Consider the following 13,177-nt stretch of genomic DNA (forward strand, 5'->3'; position numbering starts at 1 on the left):
GCCCATGACAATGTCTCATCCAAATCTGTTTTACAGATCTGTGGTGGATAGTAGAAATTCTGTGCCAGTGGCACGAAGGACCTGTGCCTGCAGGCTGAGGAATCTGCACCAGAACCGGGAAGCAACCTCCAAGTAAGGTCCAGAGCTCCCTGGAAAGGAACTGCAGCTATCCTCAGCAACAGTGAGGTCCCGAGCTCCTCTGACAATGACAGCCAAGCTCATATCAAGAAAACCAGCACACACACCTCTCCAGGAGAACCAGCAGCCCCTCTTCTTCCCCTCCAGTTCACCTTTTAGTGTTGTAGGCAGCAATCCTCAGGTGGGCCCTCCACGCTCAGCACCACACTGACTCAGTTCAGATGGGTGTTACAAGTCGGCCAGCAGCTGTCAATGCGCCGCAGACAGTATTCTGCAGTTTATAAAATGTATATGTACACATTTTCTCTGTCCATAGAGCAAGTGATAGACAGCGGATCTGGTAATATTTCTTCAGCATTGTGAATAGTGCCTAATAAGGATGAGCATATAAAAACAATCTGATGGGCTCTTTTCTAATTTCAAAGCCCACATTTCAGTTGCTAATCCGCTGTAAATTGATGTTTATTTCTAGTAAGAGGTAAGTGTTTAGTATCTTTGTTCTACCTGTAACTGTGCAACTCTCCTTGCTGCACATATTAAAAACTGTCTTTTCTCCACTTCATGTTCTTGTCACCTTTGCAGAAACCAGCAGGCTGAGTGCGTGCATTGACTTCTGCACCCTTTATTCTGTTCCATTGGTCTATTATCTGCTTTTGTTCCAGTACCATGGCGTTCTGGTTATTATAGCTTGGTAATACATTTCTGAGGTTTGATAGGTTGGTGCTTCTGGTGTTTCTTTGGTATTGTTGTTGCTGATGTTGTTGTTGAAGACTTCATTTGATATTGGGGTTATGTGTGGTTCAGTTCAAATGTTAATATTATTATTTATATTTTCCAGAAGAGCATCCCAGGTTTTAAAACAGGGATTACATTGAACTTCTAAACTGCATTAAGATTGTCACTTAACAGTATTAATTCTTCCAATCAGCATTCCATTTTGTTTATGTTCTTTCAATTTTTTCCTTAATATTTAGTTTTTGGTTGTGGACTATATCCCTATTTTAGTAATTCTGTGTATCTATGTATCTTACCATTGTAGCTATGAAAGATGTGGGTGTTTTCCTGATTTCCCTCTCACATAGTCTATTGCTAATATATAAGAACACTGCTCATTTATACCTGTGTATCTAGATTAAAGGAGGTGGATATGTGAAGGAGCCCAGGGATTCTTCATGGGGTATAAGACCTAAGACCATCCAAACCTGCAGGAAGAGCTTGAGTGTGGATTCTGAACTTTTTGGTGCTGGTTTACTGGATTTCCTGAATCAAGGGAGAACTGATAGTAGTATGGAATATGGAACATCGTCTCTTGCTGTCTTACTGTGGACATGTCAAACTCAAACTAGAAAATATTCAGATATAAAATATGCTGTCGACATGCAGAATGGAGCCCTATCTTTTGCCTTGTTATCTTGTGAGGTTAAAAAGACATGGATGCATTCACTGAAACTCTGAATCACAGATGCCAAATCCAACAGTCTTGAGGAACAGGTGGTCAGATAGACAAGCAGATTATGGGGAACCTGCTGGCCTAGAGGAGCTGACCCTGGCTCATAGAGCCCTGCAGTGGGCACAGTTCATGGTAGACATAGGAGTGGATGTTTTACACCTCATTTAATTAAGTGGATCATTCTGATACTCAGGCAAATTTTTCCAAATTTACCTAGCTGTGGTAACACAGATCTATAATCCCAGACACTCAGGAGGCTGCAACAGCAGGACCATAGTTTGAGGCCTGTTTGGATGACCTAGAAAAGCCTTGTCTCAAAATAATTGGAAGGGCTGGGAGATTCCATCTGATTCTAAGTCCAGTACTGTCCCCACAAAGAATCTTCCAAGTTTATATTCTGACTCTTATCCATATTATAAATAGCAATGCTGTGAGTAAAAAGAAGATAGATAGCTAAATATGTGAGCAACAGATATACATGAAATAAATGAATGATGTTCTTGTGGCCAACTTTCACTCTTTGCTGTATAGGTATAATTTCTTCATGATTCATGGGAAGGTAAATTATTACAGCCATTGTGGAAATTGATTGTGAGTGAAATGTTCATTTCAATTTTAAATATAAATCGTATTATTTTTAGAGAAATACATAGAACAACATCTCTGACCTCTTTATATAGGAAAAGATTCTGGAAATGGAGCAGGAAGCATTCAATATACAGTGAAATGTTAAATCATGCATTATTAAAAAATTAAATTAAATTTTATTTAATAAATTTATTTATTAAAAGACAGAGAGACAGAGAAAGTGGGGAAAGACAATTCATGATCCAGGAAAGATCTTTTTTCTGGTCTATAGAAAGAACTTCTAAAACCAGTAAGGACAATCAGGTGTAACTATGGCAGGAATGGCAAAATAAAATGGACTGTTCCTAGAAGACGTTATGAAGTGAACAAATATATGTAAAAATGTATTCCACTTCCTTAGTAACAAGAGAAATGCAAACATGTCCTCATATATTCCTACCGCAACAAGAAGAATAAACATAAAATAGTAAGTCTTGGCAAGGATGTACATATACTAGGAAGCATATGTTGATAAAAAATGTGAAAGATGTTACAGCTATTTTATAAAATTATTTGGCAGAATCTCCTAAACCTGAAAAGATGTAAAGATTAACACAGCCACCTCAACACCGCATATGTGCAGTGCAGTCACAAACACAATTTCTAGAGTTTACAACCTACGGCACCAATGGGTAAACATGTGTGCATCAACACAAGAATGCCCAGCTCTCTGTTATTCTCACAGCAGAATTTAGTCCTAAAATTGTTCAGGGAAATAAATAACAAAAGTATGGGAAAAACAGAATTAAATGCTAAAAAATTTGAAATAACATGCACAAATACAGATAAATTTACAGCAACATACAGAAAATGAAACCTACATAAAAACTCTTCCTGTTGTCTCATATCTGAGTAAAGTACAAAAGAGGAAGAAATTCTGTCTGCCCTCAGAGGTCAGCATGGCGATCCCCGCTGAGGAGAGAGGCTGGTAAGTGGCATGAGGAGATAATAATGAGCTGAAAATGGCCTGGTTTTGTCAATATAAAACTCATGTAGGATGCAGGATTTTCTTTTCTTTTTTTTTTTTTTTTACATTAATGGTTGCTTTAATTCCTCTTATCATTTCTGAGACAATATACCTGACACCCAAAATTAAAGGAGGAAATGTTTATTTAGCTCATAGTGGTGGAGGTCTGAGGTCACAGTCAGCTGGCTCCAAGGCAGTGTTGTATGGCAGGGAGGTATCAGAGAGAAGAAAGTGTTCATGATGGGCAGAAGGCAGGACTGCAGCCAAGCAGCAAGCAATGGCAGCGACACTCTTTCTGTCCCTTATGTTCTATCCAGGCTACACACCATTAGAGCAGGTAGCGCTCACACCCAGAGAGAGCCTTCTCACTATCTACAGAGCAATGCAGAACCAATCACACGAAGACTTCAGGGACATCTAGACACAAGCCATAAGAATGGTGATATCTACTAAAGAGCTCTGCATGTGCCTTTAAGTATTTTGTTTGTCTTTTGTTGCTTTTGAGATGAGGTCCACCTACATCACCCAGGCTGGTCTTGAAACTTTCACCTCCTGCTTCAGCCTCCTGGGTAACTGGCATGATAGCTACCCATCACCCACACAGCCTGACTTTTCAATATGTATTTTCAACCCATGCAATTTTTTTCTGGTGCTGTGGGTCAAATCCAAGACCTGGACCCTGCTTGGCATGTAGTCCCCTACTGAGATATAAGTGCTACCTCCTTCTCAAAATCATATTTTCATTGAAAGAAGGTGAACAGATTAATGTAACGGAGTTCACAGAAATGAAGTATTGCATCAATTCCCACTATAAGTAGTGTTGAACAATTAACTGTAATTAGGGAGTGCGAATGGACATCACGGTGTGCAGGGAAAGAGGAATTTGGTGACTTTAGACTCACGGGCTATAAAATATTAGCAGTGAGTGTGCAATTTCCACTAAAAACTGAAATGAAGAGTTATGTGAAAATTACTATAATAGATGTTAATATATAAAAAATAAAACACGTATTATAAAGAACAGTAAATTGTTTGATAAATCTAGTCCCAAATTATCTATTATTATAGTCCACAAAATGACCAATTTTTCCTACTGAAAATCAATATTTGAATATATTTGGTGAGAAGCTTCAAAGTCATAGTAAACCATTCATTGATACAACAGTGATGAAAATAATTTAAATATTAAATTCATATGGCATTCTTTCATTCTTGTATTACAGTTATTTTTTATATTCTCAACACTCAATTTTCCATGATTACTCCCTGACTGATAAGAAACCTTAGCTGACTGATTGTCATGCGTTTCATATGCATGTGCTAATTTTTATACAAATGATAGTTTGCCGATGGTCTTGTGCAATGCAAATCTTCTGATTGTAAATATGGTTTCATGGGGTTGAGTGAATATAAAACTAAGCATCGTACAGGTATATACAATTCACAGATTACTGAGAGAAATATGGGATGTTCTCTTACTTATCCAGGCAGTGTAGATCTGTACACACGAGTCTCCACATTTGAAGACCAAGACGGTTTGGGAACCTGCAGGTTTCTGGAAAGATGCCCATGATCACCAGTCTTGGTCACTAAAGAGATCCAACGGACATGAAGGACAAATTAGGAAGTGCAAATGGACATCACCGTGTGCAGGGAAAGAGGAATTTGGTGACTTTAAACTCACGGGAGGACTTGGGGCCAGATTGTTCCCATGGATGCTCAATCTGCTCTTGTCTCAGTAAAAATAAACCCTTTAATATCACTGGTCCAGATCATGAACACCACAAAGAACACTGAGGTGTGATAGCAGTCACCTTTGCAGGAACTCCCTACCCTTTCCAATGTGAACAGCAGAACAGAATCCATAGTCTTTGTAAAGCTTTTATTTCTCTTAGGCAGTTACACACAGAGGAAAAACAACAATTCCCAGAACACAGAGTTGCTGCAGACTGATCCAGCAATCAGGACTCGTGGTGTATATCCAAAGGAATGAAAATTTGGATCTCAAAGAGATACTTTATTCTAATGTCATTGCAAGATAACTCACAAAAAAACCCACAAGAAGTCATCTAAGTGTTCACTAATGGAGAGGCGATAAGGACAATGTGTTGTAAAATGTATAACTGCTTAATATCCAGCCTTAGAAGGCAAGCAAACCCTGTAACAGATGCAGACATAATATAACTCAAGGCCATTACACTAAGCAAAGTAAGCCGACATAGAACTTTTAAAAAATCCTAGGTGACTTCACATGGATGTAGAATATACAATGATGAAACCTACAAAAATGGAGAGAGTACTGCCTTCCACAACACAGAAGACGGGAGAAAAGAAGAGGTCTTGACCGAGGATGAGGAAGATACCCAATACAGTTTCTGAAGAACACGTTATATGATTAGAAACACCACATTGTGTAAGTAAAAGTTTGTGTTCCTGGTAGATCTTATGTGCTATTAGCACAAGAGGAGGAAAAGCCAAGCAAAAAGGCAAACACAGGTCATGAAGGGTCTATTGGAGGTGATGTGTAACTTTTGGCACAGATTTTGACGTTTGAATGGTGTTTCAATACCAGCCCTCTGGTGAATACACACTTAGCTGGGGTCTTCATATCAAGGGAGGGAGCAGGGAGAGGATATGGAAGGAGCATATGATTTGCAGTTTCTGAATTGTCTGTACATAGCAATGATCTTGGGAAATGCACTTCACAAAGCTGAAAGGTTTTCATTGAATACAAACGTGAAAGTAAAAAAATACACATACTCTCCAGGCAACATCTGTTAACAAAATAAAGATTTCTTGCATTTCTCTTCTATCCACAAGTCTAGTTGAGTTCCTCTACTCAAGTCGAAGTGATTATATATAGTTTCCAATTTGAATTACATTGATATTTGAGTTGGTCTCATGTGTGTACTTATTTCAAAGTACATCCAGTTGGGTACATTAAACATTCAGATTTTGCATGTTAGTCATGCCACAGTAAAATAGCTTAAAAGTCGATGATTGTGTCCCTCAGCTCTTGCCTTTGTCTCTCGACTACATTTTGTTTTGCAGTGCTGGTAACTGAAGCCGAGAACTTACATATGCCAAGCGAGGGGTATACTACTTAGCTATCGGAAAAGTGTGCAAAAAAATTTTGCATTAAAATGAGATTTAGGGGCTGGGGATTTAGCTCAGCTGCACAGTGCTTGCCTGGCAAGTGCAAGGTCATGAGCTCGATTCCCAATACCAGAAAAAAACCAAAAAAAAAAAAAAGAGATTTACAAAAACAGTAAATATACATAACTGTCATAAAGAATAATGAATTTTTAAAACAGACATTTAAATAAAATACTCTTCAGACTGTACTTGCAGTATAAAATAAAAACCTGGGTCTGACATGCAAGAATAAATGACAGAAATCCTAACCTGTAAAATGAGGGAGTAATAAAAGAATACTAAAATAGAAAAAAAAAAGAATACTAAAATAGTTCAAACTCACTTAAGTATGTCATAAATTATATATGTACATATATTTCACAGACAAAAGAAAATTAAAATCTGTAATTAATTGAGACTGGTAAAGAAAAACATTCCACCCAGAAAACAGAATGGACAAATGAAAGGAAGAACACAGACAGACAGAAAGGCAGAAAGAAAGGAACTGAATAAGAAAATCAAACACCTTCAAGTGTACATAAAATTTTATTAATTATAAATATTAAAGTATTCCCTTTGAATTGCTGTGAATTACTGTTCATTATGAAAATATCTCTAGCTATGCTATTGCACCTACCTCTACAGTGAAAATGACTCATAATTTTGTGTTGGTCTTTATGACAGATGTGTGCACAGAATACTGAAGACACAAAAGTAGACACATTCACATGTCTGATGAAGTGAGATGCGTGTTCACCTCTTCCACATGGGCCTGTGTACACACTGTTCTCGAGTGATGAGAATGAAGGGACTAGCAGTCGGGAAACAAACATGTATCAAGGCAGAAGTTTTAACCAGCCACCAAGCACCTTTGTCATAAAAAGAGAACCAAACGTACATGATGGAGGACAGAGCATAGAAGGACACAAAGGCACAGACCAGGATGAGGATTCTTTGAGAAACTCTGACCTCAGGGGAAGACCTTGATGAGATTTTGGGTCGGTCAATATGTTGCATTTGCTGCTTGTGCCTGTACAGCATGAAAACCATGGAGCCACTGCTCCAGATCATAAGTTTCAAACACAGAATGTCATGTGATAATCTGAGTGCCACATAAATGGAGTTTTTGTCTTTGCTAGAAATCATAGCTGAACAGTACTGGTAATCTATAGTGTTAGTGATGTTTGTCTTGCTCCTTTTGTCACTCACAAGCATAGGAACTCTGATGTTTACCAGCATGTACAGTGCCCAGAAAATATTTGGATAGGGTCTAATGAACTTTAGGGCTTTCCCTTTCAGCTCTGCCCACCTGGAGCTCCTGGGGCTGATGGTGATGGCCTGGAAGACACTCAGCAGACAGGTGGTGCTGAAAGACACACCCCTGCCCACTGTTTGAACATAGAAAACCAGTTTGCATCCAATACTATTGAGAAAGTCTTCCACCCCAAAAGCTGCCATGATTTCTGGGATTCCTCTGGAGAGAATGACCAAGAGGTTGGCCACTGTCAGGTGCCTGAGAATCACATCTGTGAACTTCAACCTGCATCCACTGAAATAAAGGCAGATAGAATGCCGTAAAAGGGAGAGATTTCCTAGGCTTCCAATGACAATGAGAAAGAGGAAGAGGGTGAGGAGTTTCAGATCCATAGATGACATTCTTCTATGGTGCTGGATTCATGTCAGCATCCCAAAGTGTAGGGTTCTGTATAGAAACATACGTTGTGAGGAAAAGATTTCATATAAAATGAATTCAAAATTATGCACAGAGTCCTTAAAATTTTATTTCAACTATGTATTTTGTGTTTTTAAATCTAAAATACTCCTTTTCACTATATAGTTTTTTAAATGTATGGATCACTCTGGTTCATGGCTTAACAATTCTAACATACTTAGGCCTTACAACACGATGGGTTATGACCTAACCATGTCTGCCTCTAAGAAAAAGCATGTTTAGTAAAGAGATGTATGTGACTCACCTAATGTTAAGAATATATTTGGATGTGTCAGCCAGGCTTCAGCGACACTGTGCTTATTTCTGTGCTGTATCATCACAGAGTCAGAGTGATGGTGATTTTAGGAGCCATCTATATAAGTTGTCATATTTGAAATTCTTTATATTGTTGTAGGACTGTGATAATCCCGATTCTGTGTGAAAGTTTTATTTGTATTTCAGAATCATTCTTAAGCAAATGGTCACAAGTTTTAAGTTAATGATGGACTAAGTAATCTCATAACCAATGTGGATTTAATAAACATGGATTAATATTATCATAGCAACAAAATTTTTGTTAATATCACTTAACATGGAAATTACATATAATATTGATTTTATTCTCTAAGAGACTTCTTGATATGAAATTGGAGTCATAGAAACTGAATTAACTGTTATTAGATAGTTTACTCTTTTTTCTGAATTTAGAAAACAAAGTAGGGGCTGGGGATTTAGCTCAGTGGCACAACACCTGCCTGGCAAGTGCAAGGTCGTGAGTTCGACTGCCAGTACTGGAGAAAAACAACAAAAACAAAACAAAACAAAACAAAAGTCTGTGGGAAAAATACTACATTTAGAAAACAAAGTAGTAAAATCTCTTGTGAGAATGGTGCTAAGGTACATTATGTAAGACAAATAGAATTTTGAGTCTTCATACCACATGCGTGGTGATGGCCCATGAGGACGCGGAATCACAAAATGACATTAAAGTTTCTAAACCTGACAAGTGTAACAAGACACATCAGAATCAGAAACAACTTGACTTCCTTGATTTCTCTGTAGATTAAATTATGCAACAGTTTTTTTTTTATTAAAACCACCTTCCCAAATTACAAAAGAAAAATTGTCCAACATCATCAACAAAATACACATATTTTCAGAGAGGTCTAGAAAACACCTCCATTTCTTACTTCAACCCCAAAGAGAGAAAAACCAGTATCAAACAAAAATTGTCCTTTTCACACATTACTTATACAGGATAATGCCGGTTGAACTTTCTCCAGGACAATTATTATCACAAATAAGAACTTTTATTGAAGCAATATTCAAGTGATTCAGGTTTTCCTGTGATTTCTACACAGCACGCTGAACAGCAGACTGATTTCCTGATTGGAATCTTATGGATCTTCTAAATGAGGTGACGTTACTGCTTGGAGCAACGGTCACAACCATCTTTCCTGCGGGTTATATGAAAGCACATGGGGCACAGTTAGAGGCTGCTGAGGGGTCTCAGAGCTCCAGTCTGTCCTCACCTGAGGCTGTGCCTCAGGAACCATCCCTCCTCCTGCTGTGTCTCTGTCACCCCAGATGAATCACTTTTCCAGCCATGACAATTTACCCAAACAGACCCTGTGTCAGCTCCTTCTCTCACAGCCTCTGTCTCATGGACAAGAGCAGAAAATACAGAAAATACTCACCCAGCACCTTTCTGCTTCTCAAGCATCAGGCCGAGGTGATAGTCACGAAACCTCCTGCTTGTGTGGGAGGGAGGTGTCCAGACCCCAAGATATGGGTCGTGGTTGTGCAGTCTCAGCTCCCCCTGAAATGCAATTACCACTTCACCTGTAATTTTCATGACAGTGCATGTTCAGGCAGTCGAGATGACGTAAGAAACAACTAAAGAAGTAAATAAGTTCTCTCCAGATCCCAGTTCCCAGAAACAATTAGAAGCTTCTGTGCACATCTCCACGCAGAGAGATTTTGAGTGCTTTAGGGAATCTTTCCCCAACAACCACAGCAGCATGACCCCATAGGGTGCGAGGAGAAAACTTTGGTTTCTGAAAAATGAAGAGAACTCAGTGAACCCCGTGTATTTTTCCCAGTTGTAAGTGATGCGTAAATATACATACATATGTGTGTGCTTTCATAAGCATATTGATTTAAAATACACAAACATAGAAATCATACATAATTACATATGGAGAAATATGTATATATATATGTATATATATATATATATCCTAACCTATTTTGTGTGGGAGCAGATAAATATGATCTTAACCATTTTTAAGTATGCAACATTGTTAGTAACTATAATTATCATGATTTAAAGTGTGTCCCTAGTAACTATAACTATCATGATTTAAAGTATGTCCCTAGAACTTACTACTACCTACAAGGAGATGATGATTATCTGCCCAGCACACCCCAGGCCCTAGTCACCAGTGACCTATATTTTTCTCTGAGGGCACCTCTTTTGTACCCCCACATACACATGAGATCATGTAGTATTTCTTCATTTGTGCATGTATGATTTCTGTAAATATAAAGTCTTCATTGTTTATCTACCTCATTCACAATGATGGGTCCACATTTCTTAAGATTGAGTAGGTGTTTTTTGTTTGATTGTTTGCTTTGCTTTTGAGGCAGTGTATCACTATGTATTTAAAGCTGACATTGAATTCTCTCTTTTTCTGGTACCAGGAATTGAACTCAGGACCTGGTGCTTGCCAGGCAGGTGCTTGTGCCACTGAGCTATATCCCCAGTTGAACTCTCTATGTAGCCTAGGCTAGCCTTTAAGTCATGATGATGCTTCTAGCTTGGTTTCCTGAGTGCTGAGATTACAGGCATGCTCCACCAAGCCCAGATTAATGGAATAGATTGTCAGTGTACCTTCACATTACATTTTCTTCATTCATTCATCCACGGATGGCCACTTAATTAGATTATGTGTCCTATGCACTGTGAACAACGCTTCAAGAATTAGGGAAGTGTGGTGATCACTTAAACTTACTCTTTTTTAATTTTAAAAAACAAAAGAAGGAAAACATATTAACAAACAGACATCCATTTACAAAATAGCATAAGAGTAATATGAACAAAACAGAGTTACAGACAAAGTTGTAGGAAATTAACAATGGTTGTTGTATTACTTATTGATATCTTCAAAGTGATTTCTCAGGAAAACAAATAGAGACATACAAGATTGATCAAACAAGTAATCATTAATTTTCTTCCTTTCTGTAGAGCAATAGAAGACGTAGTACAACTATGTTAGCCATCCTATATATACATACATAATTACCCCTTCTTTCTTTTTTTTTTTTTTGGTTTTTCTCTGGTACCGGGAACCGAACTCATGACCTTGAGCTTGCCAGGCAGGCGCTTTTGCCACTGAGCTAAATTCCCAGCCCCAATTACCCCTTCTTTCCCTTCTCTTTTCCCACACCCCAGTTGCCCTTTACTTCTGAGCATTTTCTATTCAGTTCACAATGTCTATCATACCTCCTTCTGGATTTTTTCTGCAGATGGTAAGGTGTATCTAGTTCTCCCAGGTCTCAGATTCTGACTGGCTGCCAGCTGATGGCAGTCTGTCTGACTCAGTGATCCCTTGCTGTTCAGTGCATGTGTATGACCCAAGTTGGGACTGCACTAGTGGCTCAGTCCGGGACCAGTGGGCCAGTGTCCCCAAGCAGTTCAGGGTACAGGCAAACCCGGACAAGATCTGCAGGGTCAACGGTTTGTGGACCACCTGATTCTGAGTCTCCAGTCCACACAGGAGTTAAAGGCGGGCTGCACCAACAGTGCTCACACACTGCCCTTGTCTGTGACCCCCAGGAGGTCGGGGAGCAGGTAAAGCCCAAAGATGAGCTCCTGGCTCTCCTGGTCCAGTACCGCACTCCATGCTGGGTGCGCGCAGAGAAGGCCAACACGCGAACCCTGGTGAGAGCAGTTTGTGTCCCTTCTGAGTGAGGATCTCCGGTCCTCGCCAGGTGCATGGACAGTGGAGACTCACACTGGAATTGCGATGCGGTCCTGGGTTGGCCGCTCTGCTCCCAGGAAGTAGATGGGAAGTACCTGGCTCCCTCAGCTGCATTTGGCTGGGAACCGTTCTGTCAGTGGGTCATAGCTCGCTCGAATCTGCATCTCCAGTCAATTCAGAATGCGCAGAGGGGCCAGTTGTTGGCTGCACCAGCAGCATTCACACACTGCCCATGTGTGCAACCCCCAAGTGATCAGGGTGCAGGCAAAGCCCAAACATGAGCCGCGGTGCCACTGCTCCCAACACCCCCAGTCTAGTACCTCACTCTGCGCTGGGCGCACGCAGAGAGGGCCAACACGCAAACCCTGGTGAGAGCAGTTCGTGGGCCTTCTGAGTGAGGATCTCCGGTCCGCGCAGGCGCACAGAGGGTGAAGACTCAGCCACTTCAACATATTGATTTCTTTCCTCCAGATACTTACTCAGCAGGCTTGACGTTCAATACGGTCATTTTATTTTTAATTTCTTCAGGAATCTCCCTCATATTTTCCACCATGGCAGCAACATTTTACATTCCCACCAACAGTGTCTGAAGTGTCATTTTACCACACCCCAATCTCCTCGAGAGCCATCCTAACAGGCATAATGTGATATCTCACTGATGTTTCAATTTGCATTTCCTAATGATTTATGACTTGGAACATTTTTTCATATACCACCCGACCTTGTTTTTTTGCCTCTGGGAAATGTCTGTTCACTTCTTTGACAATTTGAGAGATTGTTTATTAGTAGAATATTATTTACTCTTTATTTTACTTTTTCATTTTGTTTTTATTTGCACACATTTGCAAGACAGGAAATTTAAATGTCCTCTTGTCACTCATACTCAGCTCTGTTTACCCAGGAGAGGCATTTTCTTCCACTGCGGAACCTCCACCTATCTGTGCCTTTCCAACAACTGCACTGGAATCTGCATACTGGAGTGTCTTCCCTCAAAGATAGACATAGTTCCAGGGAACCAGGGCCTTCCTGGCACAGGAAAGGCCCACTTTCAACAGTGCAGGGCACATCAGCTAATTCCTCTCCTTATAGGCCTGGGAATCACTGCTGCATAGGAAACAGGAATAACTGCCTGTCTTACTCATTTATTTAATTTTCTTTTGGTATTT

General features: G+C 39.7%; 1 protein-coding gene across 1 annotated transcript; it reads right to left on the reverse strand.

Moving 5' to 3' along the window:
• Nucleotides 1-7,070: 7,070 nt before the first annotated feature.
• Nucleotides 7,071-7,973, reverse strand: LOC102019876 (vomeronasal type-1 receptor 2-like). The gene has a single exon (XM_005414875.1). It carries the CDS (start codon nucleotides 7,971-7,973, stop codon nucleotides 7,071-7,073), a length of 903 nt encoding a protein of 300 aa, XP_005414932.1.
• Between the last annotated feature and the right edge of the window lie 5,204 nt (nucleotides 7,974-13,177).

This window comes from Chinchilla lanigera, unplaced genomic scaffold, assembly GCF_000276665.1.
Source record: "Chinchilla lanigera isolate Chin_1 unplaced genomic scaffold, ChiLan1.0 scaffold00203, whole genome shotgun sequence".
NCBI classification, from domain to species: Eukaryota; Metazoa; Chordata; class Mammalia; order Rodentia; family Chinchillidae; genus Chinchilla; species Chinchilla lanigera.

Coding starts and splice junctions, on each gene's coding strand:
- LOC102019876 (XM_005414875.1), bottom strand. CDS start 7,973: ATGTCATCTATGGATCTGAAACTCCTCACCCTCTTCCTCTTTCTCATT.